Here is a 12931-nt window from a genome sequence, read left to right as displayed (position 1 = left end):
CTGCCTGTCCAGAGACGATACGATTACCCAAGCCACTGCCTAAACCAGTAAAGCCAAGTAAGAGAGGGAAGGTCCCCATCCCCCCGCTCCCACCCTCTGCAATGGAATTTCTGATCCAATCTGGTCCATTGCTATCATGTCATTGTTGCAATGCTGCTGTCTATACACTGGCCACACCTGGCCCAGGAGGAGCCCTCTGATGACTTCTAGCTGGGCAGACTTTTTGATGCAAAAATACTTTATTACTACATTTTTTTTTTTTAATTAAATTTTGTGCCCAGGGCAACCGCCGCTGTGGCCCCACTCATGCTACGCTACTGCCTAAACTGCACGTAACCATGCACAGCTAGTACCTAGAAGAGCTAATGCACATTAAGTCAGATCCCTTGAAGAGCTCAGTAGAATTCAAAAAGATCAAGCAGTTCTAGTATATAAAAGTGATTAATCTTGCCTCATCTTAAGGTTTATTTGCTGTTTGCATAAAAGGCTTCCTGGGTTTTAGAACTGCCAAAGATCTTATCAGAGTGTCTGGCCATGTGTGCAGGCATCTCTGAAGTGTAAATTATGGATTCCAAACTAGCCCCCATACTGAAATATCAGGGCAGCGGTTACGTATATTAAGTTTTTTTTTTTTTAATGTACTCTACAGTATATACTCTGGTAAAGTAGAGTATAATATGTATTTTGGTGCTAACAACTATAATATACAGGCTGGCATATCCCCTGGGAGTTTCAATAAACCCTGTCAAAAAAGGAAATTGCTCATTTGATTATCAGTATTGCTCATTCCTACCTCCATCCTCTTCAGCATCAGTGTCTGACTCTTCACTATCCACAGGTTTGTTCTCTAGATTTCCAAAAGCCTCTCTCGTCCAGATCATCAGTGCTGTATCTGCTCCCCCCACAGTCAGCAAGGTGGAATCATCATACAACCATCTGACATTGGTCACATGTGCGCTATGGCCAATATACTTTTTGAACCTTGCATCACGACCCTGAAAAATCAGAAACACAAATGGAATGAAGTCATACAAGGGGAGACATCCTGCTGCTAACTTGCCGTTCTCTTGGGCAATGATAAATCTACCAAGATGTAAAATTCTTTGACCATACTGTTGCTTAAGATTAAAAAAAAAGATGCTACACATTTACAATTGCTTTAGAAATGTGCTTGGTGCTCTACTAGCTTCTAGACTCGGAACTGCCCTTTTGAATGGGGGGGGGGGGGGGAGTCAACTTCAAATGACAAATGTCCTTCCAATCATGAAGATCTCCCTCCTGTGTTAGGCAGAGAGAACTCACTTTACCAACATTTATGCAACCTAGTGGTATAGAACAGAAAGAGTGTAGGCAGGTGCAGTCCATTTTCTCCACTGCAGGTATCATCTGTGGCGGCAATGCAGGTGGAGGAGGAAGTTGAGAGGAGCCTCGGTCACAGAGAGGCAGCATCCCACTGGATGCAGGCATTCCATGTGAGCTTGGTGACCATTTTGGGTCAGGCATAGTCTATTTATGCAACAGAAAAAGAACATGTATCCAGTGTACTTCAAATCAATGGTAAACTGTACAAACACCTCAGCTGCTTCTTGGAAACTCCTGGGATCAGAGTGGAGTCAGTATAGCAACAGAGGAAAGAGGGAGTGCTTCACGTTAAGGCTATCTAGCAAAGTATATATGTATATGTATGTGTATATCCTGAATATGTGACACTCCACACAAAGAGTTAAAAAAAACTGTTTTATTGTTCAGTTAAAGGCAAAAGGCAGTGCCGTTTTAACTCTTGATTGGTTGTTGATTTTAACTGAACAATAAAATTGTGTTTTTTTTTTTACTCTCTTCGTGTGGAGTGTCACACATTCAGGATATATATATATATATATATATATATATATATATATATATATATATATATATATACTTTGCTGGATAGCCTTAACCTGAAGCGCTCCCATATTTCCTCTGTTGCTATATAGTCTATTTAGGACCCTGGCTTCTGCGTTTGGTGCACATTTCAGGTGTGGGTAGAGTAGGGACAGGTCACCTGTCTAACAGGGACAGTGCTTAGCATCAGGGGAAAGTTCTAGAGTAGGGAAAGTGAGGGAAAGTTCCAGAGTAGGGAAGGTTTCCCTGAGTAGGGAAAGTGCAGGGACAGGCCATCCTTCCTAGAATCCTTCCCATTTGGGTACAGACAGGCCAGGCAGCATTCCACTACTCGAGACAGATTCTGTCAGCATACCTGCTGCCACTACTCATCGATGTATGTTCTGTGAGTGCGCCCAGTCGGGTTGCCTTCCCACCGGGCTTGTTATGCATTGCTGAATTTCAATTTCAATAAAGTTCTGTTTTCTACAACTGGACTTGATAGTTTACTGCCACTGCACCTCCCCACGAGCCGGTAGCAATGTCCTCTCTTCGTTATAAACCAGCCCCATAGCGAACTGATCTGACAGCTCTAAATTGCTGAAAGTTGAAATGGTTTACTGGCTTTATATATCATCACAGTTCACTGCACTGTTTGAAAGAAAAGAACACAACAACAAAAAAACACTGATATGAAGAGTAGTCATTTGAAAAATGAAGGTATATCTACCTTTACTGGGTAGGAAAACAATTTCACAAATCCAAAATCATCCCCAGTTGCTAAAGATTTCCTGTCTTTGGTAAGAGATGCAGAGTTCACATCTGTCACATCACTGTGCGCCGGCCAGATCCCTTCACACGTAGGACCGAGGACACAAGTCCATGTGTGCCACTCTATTCGTTCAATCTGTACAGCGTAGTATATGGTTAGATAGGGGAGATGAAAGCAACATATAAATCAGTGAATCAAGGCAAAAAGAAAGAACAGTTACAGTTTGTTAACTTCATACCTTTATGACAAGGAATATTTTATATTTATAGCTTTGCACTTTAAAAATAAAATTTATCTGGCTTCAGAACTAGTCACAAACAGCTGAAACAGACTATAACATTGGCCATAATATGATGCATTACATATAGGGGAGTCCAATGCTTTTTTCTAATAGCCAAGTGAGTGTCGTAATGATTCCAGGTGAGTTTATGATTTTTTCAGCGTAGGACTAATTTATCAAAAAATATTAGAGAGATTCCAAAGATTAGAACTTTTTTTTTCTTTTTTCATATTATATTTATTGGATGTTTTGTCAAAATACAAAAGAGAAACAATAACAGGCACAATCATATCAAAGGATACATTAAGGGCAGTCAAACAGCTGGACCACCTGGGACCAGCCTAAAGGCCCATACACACGATAAGAAAATCTGTAAGGAAAATTCGTCCGACGACCGATCTGTCGATTTTCGGATTGTTAGTATGGTGCTTTCGACAGCCGACTTTGACTTTTCGGCTGACAAAATCCTGATGTGCAGGCTATATAATTTTTGTCGTCCGTCAAAACAACGTCCAATTTTCGTCTCATTAGTACAGATTTCGACGGAAAAAAATCTTAAGAGCAAGACTAGACATGCTCAGAGACGAAAGAACACATACAAAGCAATCCAGCACATGACATCACTTCTGAAGTAGAATTCTGTCGTACGGGAAAATTCGTATGAAAATAACCTCTTCACTTTCCACATCAGACTAGCATGCCACAAAAAAAGGACAACATAATCGTTCGGTAATCTGATCGTGTGTACGGGGCTTAAGACACATAGGTTCAAGAAGAGGACCATGTCAGAACAACAGAAGAAGGGAAACTCCCCCAAAAAGTCCCAGATCACCCCCCCCCCTTTAACCCACCTAGTCCCTCAGGGGTGACCAAATAAAAGGGAGAGAGGAGAAAAATATGAGAGGAAAAAGAAAAAAATAGGAAGTGAAAAGAAAGAAAAAAATTTAGGTCTCGTGCCAGGTGGTAGAGAGCAATAACTGTGCTATCTCCATCCCCCACCCTGCTACCCACAAGAGGGGCGTGGGGTACAACATTTACCAAGGGAGAGAGAGATCTCTAAACAAGGGGTATGCTGTGCACCCAGTTCAGCCTCATGCCACGGTCTAACCCTGGCAGGGGAGATGAATTTAGGATTTTTAGCCTTCAAGGAATATTTACCATGTAATTCATGTGTTAATATGGCAACATGCGTTGATGTGATTTAAATACATTGCACTGCATTGTGTTTTAGAAACAATTGTTTTTACTTGGTTTGCCAAATACAGGTCATTACACCAAAAACACAGCTATAGCCACCCACTACTCAAATTTTATTTGGTTCCTCAGAAAACGGACAAAGTTTGCTCAGTGTATGGCCAGCTTTATTTATGGGAAAGAAAGATATTAAAGTTGGCAATGCATGTGCAGAGTGCAGATCAGATTTACTACCATTTCTGACACGAGGCTAAAGGGCAGCCTCAAGAAGCTGCTGTAGGCATTACTCAAACCAGTGGTATATTTTGGTTTTGTGCTGCCCTAGGCAAGACTAAAATTGGGCACCCCCCCCCCCATTATGTAAATTTGCCCCACTCGTTTTTTAACGGATGTGTCTCCCTCCAAAATTGAAGGACTACAAGCATGAACCCCAGAGATCTCACGAGACGGGGGGTGAGAGGGGGTGGGAGAGAGAGAGGGGGGTGAGAGATAGAGAGAGAGGGGGGGGGTGGGCAAGGAAGGGAGGAAGGGAGAGAGAGGGGGGGTGGGTGAGGGAGAAAGAGAGGGGGGTGAGGGAGGAAGAGAGAGAGGGGGGATGAGAGAGAGAGAGGGGGGGTGGGCAAGGGAGGGAGGGAGGAAGGGAGAGAGAGAGGGGGTGGGTGAGGGAGGGAGAGAGGGGGGGTCAAAAGAGAGGGGGTGAGAGAGAGAGAGGGGGGATGAGAGAGAGAGAGAGAAAGAGGGGGAGATGAGAGAGGGGGGATGAGAGAGAGAAGGGGATGAGAGAGTGTGGGGATAAGAGAGAGGGGGGATGAGAGAGAGAGGGGGGATGAGAGAGAGAGGGGGGATGAGAGAGAGAGGGGGGATGAGAGAGAGGGGGGATGAGAGAGAGGGGGGGATGAGAGAGAGGGGGGGATGAGAGAGAGGGGGATGATAGAGAAAGAGAGAGGGGTGAGAGAGAGAGAGAGAGAGAGAGAGAGGGGGGGGGGTGAGAGAGAGGCTGGTGAGAGAGGCGGTTCTAGCAACCAGTGGCCAATAGAGTCTCAGGTGGAGGGGGGGTGGCTTTTTTGCTGCCCCCCTGCAAAGTGCCGCCCTAGGCTTGGGCCTTGTTGGCCTAGGCCAAAATACAGCACTGACTCAAACACTGAAAAATGTGTGTTCTCTGTGTGCAGAATTGTAAGAAAAAAAGAAGCTCCCAACCAATGTATTAAATAGTAGAGTTCTCAGATCTTTTCCATTAATTGTCTACCTATCTGCCTGGGTATGGCCAGCTTTAGCAACAATTCTAATGAGACAGCGAAGGAAAATAAATACCTCTGCAGATTTAATGACGTATCTTTTTCCTCTGGGAGCTTCAAAAAATAACTGTTCTTTGGCACCAGTATTAACTTGCAGCAATTTACCTTTATTTTTTTTGGGGAAAAAAAGATACATTATTAGCTGTCAGAGCATATAAAAGTAAAAAGTGTTTCAAGAGTAATTTCCAAAACATTTTTAGGAGGTTAATTTTGCACATGTCCTCTCTCAGCTCCTAAGAACATCACTGTAAATTACAAAACACTCTTCCACAACCAATTCTCCTTACAGTAGCTAGAAAATGGGCAAAAACAGCGCAGACACCAGAGCTGGCAGAACCTTTCTGTGGTTTGAATTATTTTGGAGGTGGGGCTTAGTTTTTGCTGGACAAATTCTGGATCTCACAAATGCATTATTCCTTAAATCTATAGTACATTTTAATCTATCTGGATAGGCATAGCAACCACTTGACCATGTTAAGCCTCCTTCCCGTCCAGACCATTTTTCAGATTTCAGAACTGTCATACTTTGAATGACAAATACTCAGTCATGCAATACTGTCTCCAAACAAATTTTATATAACATCTCTTAACTTGAATTACAGACACCTCAAGGTGCATAACCCGTGAACAATGCCTCTAAATAAATCCATATTTTACCTCTGGAATCCCAGTCAATGTGTGTGATATAGCTGGAGGCACCTTTGCAGATTCCAACTCTTTTACTTGTTAGTACATTATAGATATCCACAAAATTATCATGTGATGCCACAGCCAGATACTTTCCAGCATCTACAAAAAAATGAAACATTAAAAGCAAAAAAGTTAAAAACAAAAAGAAAGCTCATTACAGGTTGAAAGTTATATCTCCACTGAACCTGCATATTACCTTGTATAGGTCCACACTAATATACTGTTCTGTCGTTCTGTCCTTTAACATGTGGGTGACACAGTGGCTTAGTGGTTAGCACATCTGTCTTGAAACACTACATTTCTAGATTTTTCAGCTCATATCCCAACCAGGACACTATTTGCATGGAGTTTGCATATCTTCCTTGAGCTTTCTTGGGTTTCCTCCTGGTTCTCAAGTTTTCTCCCACACTTCAAAGACATGCTGGTAGGCTATGTTGCTCAACTGGGTGTTCCCAAAATAGCTGCCTCACCTTCTAAACATTTTAAGCCAATGGCTGCTTCATTCATGGAGATATAAGAGTTGGCATGCTCTGCACATTTCTGCCTGCAGCCTTAGGCTGTGGGCTGAAACGCGTAAACCTCTGTATTTCTGTACTCTACCTGAATTAATAAAGACATTCGCATCGAGAGGATGAGTTGCTGGCTACTTTATCTCATGCTGCAGTTGAGTGTAAGGAAGGCAGCATTAGCCAGTCCACCGATTACTCACCTCCCCAGGGAATTCAGCCAGGCGTGGTTTCTTCTTTGTATGCTTTCTGATCCATACATTGGACCCACACAGATGTACTCTGAGACGCACGTGGAGGTTCATGCAGGTCCATAGAGCCAACTGCCTGTCACTGATTTCAACAGGCTTCCTACATGGAATACCTGTGCCACTTGGGCGCAAGGGCATATGGATCAGTTTGTCCGTGTGATTGAGCCCTTAGAGAGGCTATATATAAACTTTTCCTGAGTAGCAACAGGCCAAAGAGATATCCTGCCCAGAAAGTTATTTTTTTCCTTGCTCCCTCAAAAACACTTAAAAAAACTGGAGGCATCACAAGATTGGATGTACACGACTGCAAATTATTTGGCAGGTATAAGAGCAAACATTTATGTTTTTGAAATATGTATCTAGCTATTTGCCTGGAATTCTGCTTTAAAGAAAAGTTCAGGTCTTTTTTCTTCTTTTTTTTTTTTTATAGGAATCATACTTACCTAGGTGGATGCAGCATCAGTCCATTGCTGCATCGGCTCCAAGATTGAGAACCGAGCGATCAAAGACGGCTGATCGCTCGGTTCTTACAGCTCCGTGAGCAGAGAGTTGGTGACTGTCAGACATCGCTCTGCCCCCCAACCTCCCACACTCACTGGAGCGCTGGGCTATGGAGGGGGCAGGAGTGGCTGGCTCAGGCTCTCAGCGGCTCGCTGAGAGCCTGAGCCACATGCCGGTCCAGGGTTGTGGGCAGATCCCGACCATATTGTTGTGACCTTTCCACAGTCTGGACCGGCTCTGGGGTGTCAGCCGACAGCGAACTGCACTCCTGTGATCTACAGGAGAAGTACAGCCAAAAGATTGTATTTCTCCTTTAAATAATCAAATTGCCTAAAGTCATAATTTTTATAATAGCTGTGATCCAAATACATTTAGGGTTTGCTAACAAATAATAATACCTGGTGAAAACTTTATATCAGCTATCATTTCCTTCCGGTGATGAAAGGACACCATGTCTTCAAGAGTGTCAGCATTGACCACCATAAAGCTGCCGTCATTCAAGCCTACAGCTAAGGCTTTCCCATCTGGAGAAAAGGCACAGCATCGTCCACCTGAGACAAAACATATGTTAGCAGCTGAAGCAACTAAACCACAAAGCTAAAAAAACTATTTTATTATCCATATTTCCACTAAACCGACGCCACCTAAGTAAGATTTGGGCATTCTTGTTGGGAGCATTGCATTACACCAATGTTTAAACTTACATTCGATGGAGCTTTTCTTTACAGTCCACCTGTGTCAAACTATAGATAATACATTTTTTACATAATCCTCACAAGCAGTAAAAGAGCTTTAAAACAAGCTATTCCTAATCTCTTCAGCTGCATGTACTTTGAAGTTAATCTTCTTCAAGGATCACAATAACTAAAGTTGGGTGTCAGTTAGTTTCCAACCATTTAGAAACACCTGCTGTGTGTTTACTTTAGAAGGCTGACAGGTTGCCGAGATTCTGATGCAACAGAAAGGTATACTGCAAGTAAAAAACTAATATTTCATTGCCTCTGTTGTGATACATTTCTCCACAACGCCTTTAGCTACACAGTGGAATAAGGGACTGTTTTAAAGTGCTTTTACTGCTTGTTCAGAACATGCAAACCCATCTGAACACATTTTTCCAATGTTTTATTTCTTTAAAGATGCTGCAAGTGCAGAAAAATGCCTCCTAGACTACAGAACACCTCCCACTTATGCTGAGGAGAGGCTAGGAATTGTCATTTAATTATAGGAAGTTAGCAGATTTCTGGATTTCGGGCTGATCATCAGGAAATGTTTGGTTCTTTTAAAGAGGAAAAATGTGCAAGTATCGCAGAGATGTATTCATTGGTGGGCGCAGCCTATTGCATTAGGGTGTGCACCCCAGAGCACAAACACAAATACTGTACGTGTATATCAGCAAAGCAATGGACAGTGTCAGTAGAGCAGAGTTTGGTGTCCATAGGCTAGTGGACAGTGTCAAAAGAGCAGAGTTGGTGTCAGTAGGACAGTGGACCGTGTCAGTAGTTTTTAATTTTTATTATTTTTTACAATATTATTTTTATTAATATTTATTTTTCATATTTTTTTAGGAGCCTGTTTGGGGACATTGATGAAATATCAGGGATCTAAACAGACCTCCAATGTCTCACTTTTGAGACAGAGAAAGGGATTGAGGACTGATTCCCTAGTCTCTTTCTCTGCAGCCTCAGCTGCACTGGATAGTGGACAAATGGGAAGTGCTCTGTGCTGAGAGGCTTCCTGTTCATTCACAAGCTTCAGTTAAAAATGAAAACAGAAGCGATCGATACAGATCACACACTGTGTACATTCAGAAAAGGAAGGGGCCAGGAAATTAAATACTTACTGGCCCCTTCCCCCATTCTCCATCCTGAAACATCCCCCGTGTCAGCCAGCGGGAGAAGAGAGGAGGGAAGCTGGCAGCACTGCAGGGGGAAACAAGGGCTCCAGTAAGCAGGGGGGGGGGGGGGGGGGAGGAAATCGCCCAGGGACACCCTGTGCGCACGACTATGGATGTATTCGAAATCTTTGTATTTTTAAATTTTGCCCAGTCATACACTTTAATAACTATTTAAAGCAGGCATTGAAAAGGACAGTGTGCTCCCAATGTTATAGGATATGACTCTCACCCTTTTTCAGTTTCCGCACAGCCAGCATGCGGTGTTGGGAGGAGAGTTCCCAGATCCGGAGAGTTTTGTCATCACTCACTGTGGCACTTATAGGCAGCTGTGGGTGGGTTGCCAGACCCCAAACCTCTCCTTCCATATGTCCCTGTCAAAAGAAAAAAAAAAAAAAATGTTTTTTAACAAAACAGCCAGCACTATGCTTCAGTCACAAGAAGGATCTACATTTACTGATCATCATGATGGGCATTTTAAATATATAACAACCCATTCAGTTTCAATTCGCAGACAAATACAAAGAAATAATGGGCGCCCGTCTATCCAAGGTGGTAGGTGGGGGGCATATCTCACCTTAATTTTTTTCTTTTCTTGTTAAGTTTTTTCCCCCTTTCCTTTATTGTTGTTTCTATTCTTCTTTCTACACTCTACTTACTACTCAATTTTCTTCCTAGCGGAGTTCTGCCCCCCCCTCCTGCCCCACCCCTCCAAAAATGAAATCAGCAGCTACACATACTGTAGCTGCTGACTTTTAATATTAGGACACTTACCTGTCCTGGAATCCAGCGATGTCGGCACCCCAGCCGATATTTCCATCGGCTGTTGGGTGCTGCCGCCACCTTTCTCAGTAAGGGAACCCAGCAGTGAAGCCTTGCGGCTTCACAGCCGGTTGCCTACTGCACATGCGCGAAACACGCTGTGCTCTCTTACTGGCCTGGCAGCGGAGGAGGGAGGAGGAGGAGGGGGGCGGAACTGGTGACGTACCTCGCCACGGCACGGTCCGACGGGATTGGGAACAGGATACCTGTCAAAAACAGGTACCCACTCCCCCCAAAAGGTAGCACCGGAGGGGGGGGATAAGTGTAGGTTCCACTTTAATAAAAAACAACCCCTAGGGGCCCTTTGGGTCACATCTCCCATTCCCACCTCTCTCTTCCTAAATGCCACCTCCTTCCCTACACTCACTTTGCCCTCAAGCTCCTTTCCTGCTCTCAGCTCATCCCTCACAGACCACTAACATTAATTTTACATGCCTTATACACACAATGCTGGTTGTACCGACAAATAAATGATTTCAAGCTAAGAGGGTTGCACAGAGGATCATATATTGATTTATTGTCATAAGTTTGTTCAGTATACTGTCTTGCTGTGAACAGGAACATTTTGTACGGCATACACCAATTGTTCTTTTCACTGTATTGCTGACAGTTGTAATGTTTTTTTTTTTATTCTTTAATAATGGCTTTGCATATTATAAACAATATGTGGAACTCACGGCACAATAACAAAGTTGTAACTAGCCATTAAATACAAAAATATTTTAAAAATTAAAAAAAAAAAAAAAAAAACAAAGAACAAAGCTGAGCAAAACAAGTAAAAAAGAAAGCGAAAATCATTACACTCAACTTGAGCCATATATCCAGAAATAATGCTCAGTTAGGCAAGCCTGGCTTAACCTAGATCAAGAGCAGAACATAACTTGGCTAAGACTCGAACCCATAACTGGTCTTGTGGTAGTTATGCACTGCACAAGAACAAGTATCAGTAAAAGTAAAATAAACCAAACAAAGAAGAAAACATCTTTGATCCAATTGTACCAACTGCATGTAGGATCTAAGTATGGTCAGTCTGAAGTCACAGATGAGGTATGTAGGCTAACAGATAGTAGGGGGGTGGGGGGGAAGAGAAGCAAGTAAGGGGTAGAGAGGAAAGGAGAAAATAAAACCAGAGGGTCAGTGTCCATGGGCCACACACCCCTCAAGGCCCGCAAACTAAGGTGTGGCATTCAGGTGGAATGTACGATGGCTGACTTGGATTGGGATAGAGCCTGTAAGTAGTCATCAGTGCAAGTAAAATTATGCCAAGTGTCTCCACCTCTCCCAAAAAGTTTCCTCTGTGTTGTTTAGGGTGGTAGTCAATTCCTCCATGCAAAGGATGCCATTGATTTTGGAATACCACAGGACGCTAGTTGGCGGTTGTGTCTGCCTCTGTATTGGGGTTTTGGTATCTGCTGTTTAGGGACCCAGGGGATGGGAGGGGAGGGTTAGGGACTTTTTTATTGTTTTTTCTGTTGTATAACTAGGATTTAATTTGTTTTTCATAAGCTTTATTTTCTCAATAAAAAGATGTGATCTGAAAAAAACAAATAATGCGGGATGACATTTACAGGGGAAAAGGATTTTAGATTTACATTTTTTGACTATAGATGGACTTTAAAGACCCAGTTTTTTCCTTGTCAAATTTGTTTATTGTTTTGAATAAAATAAAAGAGAACAACCTGAATTTTACATGGATTGTGGTACATATTCAAAGGGTAACAAACAAATTACTTCAATTGGAAAGAGAAAAATAAAAATTGAAATGCAATATCGCACTATATAAGCATCAAATAGACCGTAAGCCCCCGTTCACACTGGGGCGACCTGTCAGGCGACCTGGTCGCCTGACAGGTCGCTGTAGGTCGCCTTCCAAAGAGAAGCTGCCGACCCGTTCTAATAGGAGCGACACAAGTCGCTCCGACTTAGAAAAAGGGTCCGGAGCTTCTTTGGGGCGACCCGGAGCGACCTGCATAGACTTCAATGTTATGAAGTTCGTGCCGGCCGCTCCGAGGTCGCCCGGCAAAGTAGCGTCGCCCCAGTGTGAACGGGGCATCAAAGTCAAATGTCAAATAATTGAAAAGAAAGAGAAAGGTAGATTGTTGACTGTCGATCTAGTTTAAAAACAAAGTGATTAATAAATCAGTAAAGCAAAAGTAAATTTTAATGGATCTGGAGAACAACCCTTTGAGTACCACATAACTGATAAAAGGGAAAGGGTCATGAAAAAGAAGTAAGAGAATAGAAGAAGTAAATAAAAGGGGAAAAATACATTGGGAGTAAAGGGTAAATTTGATAGAGGTAGTGTGGCTTCAACTGAATGAAGGGTGATGAAAGGGTAAATTTAATATTATTACCATGGCAATAGTAAAGTATCATCAAAGTCTGGAATGTTTAACCCAAGGTAACCAAAGTTTTTCAAATTTGCAGATCCGATCACTCCAATTTTAGAAAGGACAAGGGCTCTATTGGTTCTGTGAATATTTTTGGCTACAATCACATTTTGAGTTTTCCATGCCTTAGCTATGGTTTGTTTTGTGGCTGTTAAGAGCTGTAAAAGGAGGCAAAATTGATTCAGCGTAATCCCATCTGGTTTTAGATTCTAAAGAGTTATAGCAGGATTAGGTTTTATGTATGTTTTGAACATTTTAGAAGCTAAATCAAAAACTGCCTTCCAAAATGTTGGGTTAAAATTGGACAAGCCCACTGTATATGGAGTTGGATGCCAGGATATGAACAGTTGAAAAAACAAGCTGCAGGGTAATCAGGAGCGTATTTCACTATCCTAGCAGGAACTAAATAACAATGAGAAAACAAAAACATCTTATAATTTGTTTCTACAGCAACAACATTAGAGGAAGCCGATTTAGTG

At 42.5% G+C, this 12931-nt stretch overlaps 1 protein-coding gene across 6 annotated transcripts in view; it reads right to left on the bottom strand.

The window, feature by feature from the left end:
- Positions 1 to 12931, bottom strand: part of EML6 (EMAP like 6) — a 321021-nt gene that overhangs the window by 63073 nt on the left and 245017 nt on the right. For all 6 annotated transcript variants that reach the window (XM_082249282.1, XM_082249283.1, XM_082249284.1 and 3 more), the window contains exons 21-26: positions 9473 to 9614; positions 7748 to 7900; positions 6059 to 6190; positions 5418 to 5506; positions 2591 to 2767; positions 794 to 995 (exon numbers count right to left, since the gene is read on the bottom strand). In XM_082249282.1, the coding sequence (XP_082105408.1) occupies positions 794 to 995; positions 2591 to 2767; positions 5418 to 5506; positions 6059 to 6190; positions 7748 to 7900; positions 9473 to 9614 (895 nt within the window). The remainder of the gene's footprint in view (positions 1 to 793; positions 996 to 2590; positions 2768 to 5417; positions 5507 to 6058; positions 6191 to 7747; positions 7901 to 9472; positions 9615 to 12931) is intronic.

This window comes from Pelophylax lessonae (assembly GCF_965119305.1).
Source record: "Pelophylax lessonae genome assembly, chromosome: 3".
In the NCBI taxonomy this organism is placed as follows: Eukaryota; Metazoa; Chordata; class Amphibia; order Anura; family Ranidae; genus Pelophylax; species Pelophylax lessonae.
This window is presented reverse-complemented; position numbering and strand designations above follow the sequence as displayed.